This window comes from Limulus polyphemus, unplaced genomic scaffold (genome assembly GCF_000517525.1).
Source record: "Limulus polyphemus unplaced genomic scaffold, Limulus_polyphemus-2.1.2 Scaffold3254, whole genome shotgun sequence".
Classification (NCBI taxonomy): domain Eukaryota; kingdom Metazoa; phylum Arthropoda; class Merostomata; order Xiphosura; family Limulidae; genus Limulus; species Limulus polyphemus.
Genome location: NW_013668864.1, coordinates 111,040 through 115,937, shown reverse-complemented (window position 1 = coordinate 115,937; position 4,898 = coordinate 111,040). Strand labels below are relative to the sequence as shown.

Genomic DNA, 4,898 nt, shown 5'->3' with positions numbered 1-4,898 from the left:
ATTTTGATAATGTTATCAGGTGATGTTCCTTGGTTTTTGTAGTTTATTTATGTGTTTTGGAACTATGTTTATCCATGCCGGACTGGCATATTCTATTATGGGATGTATGTATGTTTTGTATATTTTGATAATGTTATCAGGTGATGTTCCTTGGTTTTTGTAGTTTATTTATGTGTTATGGAACTATGTTTATTCATGCCGGACTTGCATATTCTATTATGGGATGTATGTATGATTTGTATATTTTGATAATGTTATCAGGTAATGTTCCTTGGTTTTTGTTGTTTATTTATGTGTTTTGGAACTATGTTTATCCATGCCGGACTGGCATATTCTATTATGGGACGTATGTATGTTTTGTATATTTTGATAATGTTATCAGGTGATGTTCCTTGGTTTTTGTAGTTTATTTATGTGTTTTGGAACTATGTTTATCCATGCCAGACTGGCATATTCTATTATGGGACGTATGTATGTTTTGTATATTTTAATTATGTTATTAGGTGATGTTCCTTGGTTTTTGCTTGTTAAACTTCTTGCATAATTTGTACGTTTCCAGACTTTTGTTAATATATTATTTGTATGTTTTACCCACGTCAATTTTGGGTCGAAGGTTAATCCTAAAAATTTTGCCGAGGTTGTGGTCTGGAGAAGTGTTCCATTCGTGTATAGTTTAGGTGTTTTTTTGTGTGTGTGTGTGTGTGTTTATTAATCTTGTAAAAGTTAGTATTTGGTTTTTGGGACGTTTATTTGATATTTTCGGCAATATCATTCTATATTATTCAATAATGTTTGTAAATTTGTTGCTGCTATGGACGGGGTGGGGCGTACTTTTCCAAACCGCAACATCGTCCGCGAATTGTTATGCGAACCCATGATTTGGGTCTTTTAGAGGCATATTGCTCACATACATAATGAATAGAATAGGGCTAACTACCCATCCTTGAGGGACGCCTGCCTCTGGGGTGAATATAACTACCTCTAATTGTGGTTGTTTGTTTGAATTTCGCGCAAAGCTACATGAGGGCTATCTGCGCTAGCCGTCCCTAATTTAGCAGTGTAAGACTTGAGGGAAAGCAGCTAGTGTTCTACTCTTTTACTAACGAATAGTGGGATTGACCGTCACATTATAACGCCCACGACTGAAAGGGCGAACATGTTTGGTGGGACGGGGATTCGAACCCGCGACCCTCAGATTGCGAGTCAAGCACCCTAACCACCTGGCTATGCCGGGCCCTTCTCATTGTGAAGTCACATATTAACATTTCCAAGACTTAATTGAAACTTGTCTTTTTTTTTAATATTGTTGGTTTATTTCTGTTCCTCAATAAAAACATACACATCACACGTAATTGAGTAAATGAATTATATTTCATCTAAAATAATACATTGAGAAGTACTGAAATACTGAAAGATTAATTGTCAGAGATTGCATAAAAGCACAATAAGCAACAACTACTCAAAGTACTAAACTAGTGACAATAGGTCAGTAAACATGTAAAATAAAAATACTGTATATAGTAAATACATGCGCTCCTAAAAGTGAAAAACCTCTGAGAATTATCACATTGTGTCAGTATAAAAAAGGTCCCATGACACTAAGTAAACAATAAGGAAAATAATCGATATGATATTATTTTGTTATAATTATATTATAGAAATAGCAGAGTCTAATTGTTTCATTATCGCCCATGTATAAGGAGTTTCGAAATTATTAAATCTCTAAATGCCCTATTTAAATGTTTCTGTAATTCTGTGGCATTACAAAAAGTATTTCTCATACCAAAACTGGTTTACAAAGAAGACAAAATGTAACTGTTATACCTTTCAGTTAGAAAAACCGGTATCTATCAGATCACGAGTAAAGAGTGTAGTGTCGCTCTTTAATGAATATATAGTTTGTGCTACCGCCTTGTGGGGATTACATATAACGTCTTCAAAACGTCCCCAAGAAAACGTGGTACCTATGACCACTCAAAAACTTATATGTCACGTAATGAAAATGAAACACAAGCACCAAAGTGTGACCATAAGGTGACGTCGCAGATACGTGTGGTGTATGTAGCACGTTAAAAGTAGTTTGGTAATTAATTATACGTTTTGTAAACATATTTTAGTTAGTGCTTTAAAAACCTGTTTCTCGTAACAATTTTGTTCGCATGAATTCGTTCTCTCGGTATCTGTCGTTGAATATAACGGATTTTAAGATGTAAAAATGAAATTAGTGTACTTTGTTCGGAGCTAATATTCGTTAAACCAACACAATAAACCTTTATATGTCGTTAATTAGGGTATCTTATATCTACAAGCATATCGTATGTTTTTTTTTATAATATTACAACAAATATGTTTTGCTGCTGTATTAACTTATTACAGTAACTAAACTTCGTATGTTATAAGAATTGTCGGTTTTTAAATCCCTCAGTGCCAACAGGAGATGCTGTATCTAAAACAAATAAACACGGCCTTTTTATTTAACTCCAACATTTTGTTTTATTTTTTATCTCAACCTTTTGATTATACACCGTTATCAAAACACTACACGTGTAGTTATCAGTGTTGAAGTCTCTTGATAAAAGTGTTTAATCTGAGTGGTTAAGCATACAAAGCACAAGACAAAAAACATGCAAAAAATCTAAGCCAAAGAGATTATATCTATTTCCTTTACATTTTGATACTATGGATGTTGTATTGCATGTTATTTATAGAGTATGTTTATGTTGTAGGTTTGTATAGCAGATGTTAACAATGATAAAGGATTGAAAACTGTTGAAAACTTGAACTCCAGATTTGGTGCAGGCAGCGCTATCTATACTTCTTGTGATGTTAGTAAAGAATCTGACTTCCAAGGTAAAACTGATCTCTATTCTTCTGATAGCAAGTGCGACTGAGGGTTGCTCAGTCTCAATACGTCTAGACTATTTTGATTTAAAATCTCATATTTTCTGTTTATAGAGATAAATATTTAGGTATATATGTTTTTAAGATGTACAGCAAGCTGAACCTGGATACCAGCTCTCGTTTCATTATTTAGAATACATGGCGTTATTAAAAATGGCGAAATAGTTCATAAAGATAAGTTTTTCTTCTGTGTTCTTAAAATCAGAAGATAATAACTAGTCATACTTATATTTCAGTTTCTTATAAATAATATTTGAGAAAAAATATCACAGTGAATAACGTAGCTGATTAATTTACCAATTTGACTAGGAGTACGTAATTTCATAAAACAAACAAAACGTTGATTGTAATGCTGTACTTTATCAGCTGGGCATCCACGCAGTTATCAATATTTTCGGTCATTATTCCAATAATATCTCTTACAGTTCGGCCAGCTTAGGAGATTTAAATTGATTAAGAATTCAATTTTGAGTATCTTTGTTTTGCAGTTAAGCACAAAGCTACACAAAGGGCTCTCCCCACCACGGGTATTTAAACCCGGTTTTTAGCGGTATAAGTCAGAAGATATACCACTGTGTCACTGAGGGGCATTTTGAGTATCTTACTAGGTTATTAAATACAGTATTGGAATCTTCGGAAGCAATTCTAACTGTGACGTGTCAGTCCATGTGAGCGTGGCATCTTCACGATGTTAAATTTATATTGAAAGTTAGCTCTAAATCCATATTCTAAGCCTACAATACAAAATAGTCATCATAAAAAAAATGTACTAAACAGGGCTGTTTAAAAGTCTGTTGACAGATAAATAATTCAGAAATGGAAAGATATAGGAAAATAAGTGTTCTTGGTATAGAATAAGGTGCCTACCTTATGACAATCTTTTAATCAGTACTAGATTAATATTAAGATGCCTGTCGTTAAGCCCAGGCACAAAATGGGCTATCTGTGCTCTGTTCATCACAGGTATCGAAACCCAGTTTCAAGCATTATATGCCTTCAGACTTACTGCTGAGACACTGTGGGCAACATTAAAGAAAGAAGGAACTGTAACTTTAAATGAATTATTTGTTGAATTTCGCACAAAGCTACACGAAGAATATCTTAGCTAGCCGTACTGAATTTTGAAGTGATAGACTAGAGGGAATGTAACTATTCAACACTACACACCGTCCACTTTTGGGCTACTCTTTACAGACTAGATTGTGGGATTCCACCGTCACTCTTAAAACACCTTAAAGTGGGGAAGGCGATCTCTTTCTTATTATATTTGGCGAACCACGAACTTCAGTTCCACAGTTGGAAACGCTAACCACTGGGCCGGCGCTCAGCCCTAAACGTCAGTGAAACACAGTTATTAGTAGAGATTTACACTTTCAGCAAGAGCCTAACTCTCTATAACTTGAATAAAGAACCGTTGTTTTCAGTGTCAATGTGTGTGTGTGTAGCGAGAGTTCAGGGGGGCCCAACGAAAGCTAGACAATATAGTTTATACTTTTGGGAGTCCTTTACATATTTTTGCAGGGAAGCCCAAAAATCGTAATTACGCTACTGATTACATTAAAAAACTAACCCAGATGATAGAGTATATCATGCATGTGATCGTTTCCATTATTACAAAGCAGGAGAGACGTACATAAACAATGTAATATAACAATTCTCGTTAAAGAAATGAATTATATCTTAAATGATTAAAGGAAAATATATAGTGGAAAAGTTAAACATAATCAAGAGACTAAATAATTAATATTTGAGTTATTATCTATTAGGTGATCTATATTAACGATATTCCAAGCAACAAATTTAGTTAAAGTTGATTGAATTAAAGACCGAGAGAGCCACTGTATATTATTAACTTCTGATTTGGTACACAGTGGGATGGACTGTCAGTACTGTGGGATGGACTGGGATGAACTGTCAGTGGGATGTCAGTACTGTGGGATGGACTGGGATGAACTGTCAGTGGGATGTCAGTACTGTAGGATGGACACAGTGGGATG

The 4,898-nt window shown here is 34.4% G+C and overlaps 1 protein-coding gene across 1 annotated transcript in view; it reads left to right on the top strand.

Moving 5' to 3' along the window:
• LOC106468996 (15-hydroxyprostaglandin dehydrogenase [NAD(+)]-like) overlaps positions 1-4,898 on the top strand; it is a 29,131-nt gene that overhangs the window by 11,438 nt on the left and 12,795 nt on the right. The window contains exon 2 of the mRNA XM_022397393.1: positions 2,727-2,850. Coding sequence (XP_022253101.1) covers positions 2,727-2,850 — 124 coding nt within the window. The remainder of the gene's footprint in view (positions 1-2,726; positions 2,851-4,898) is intronic.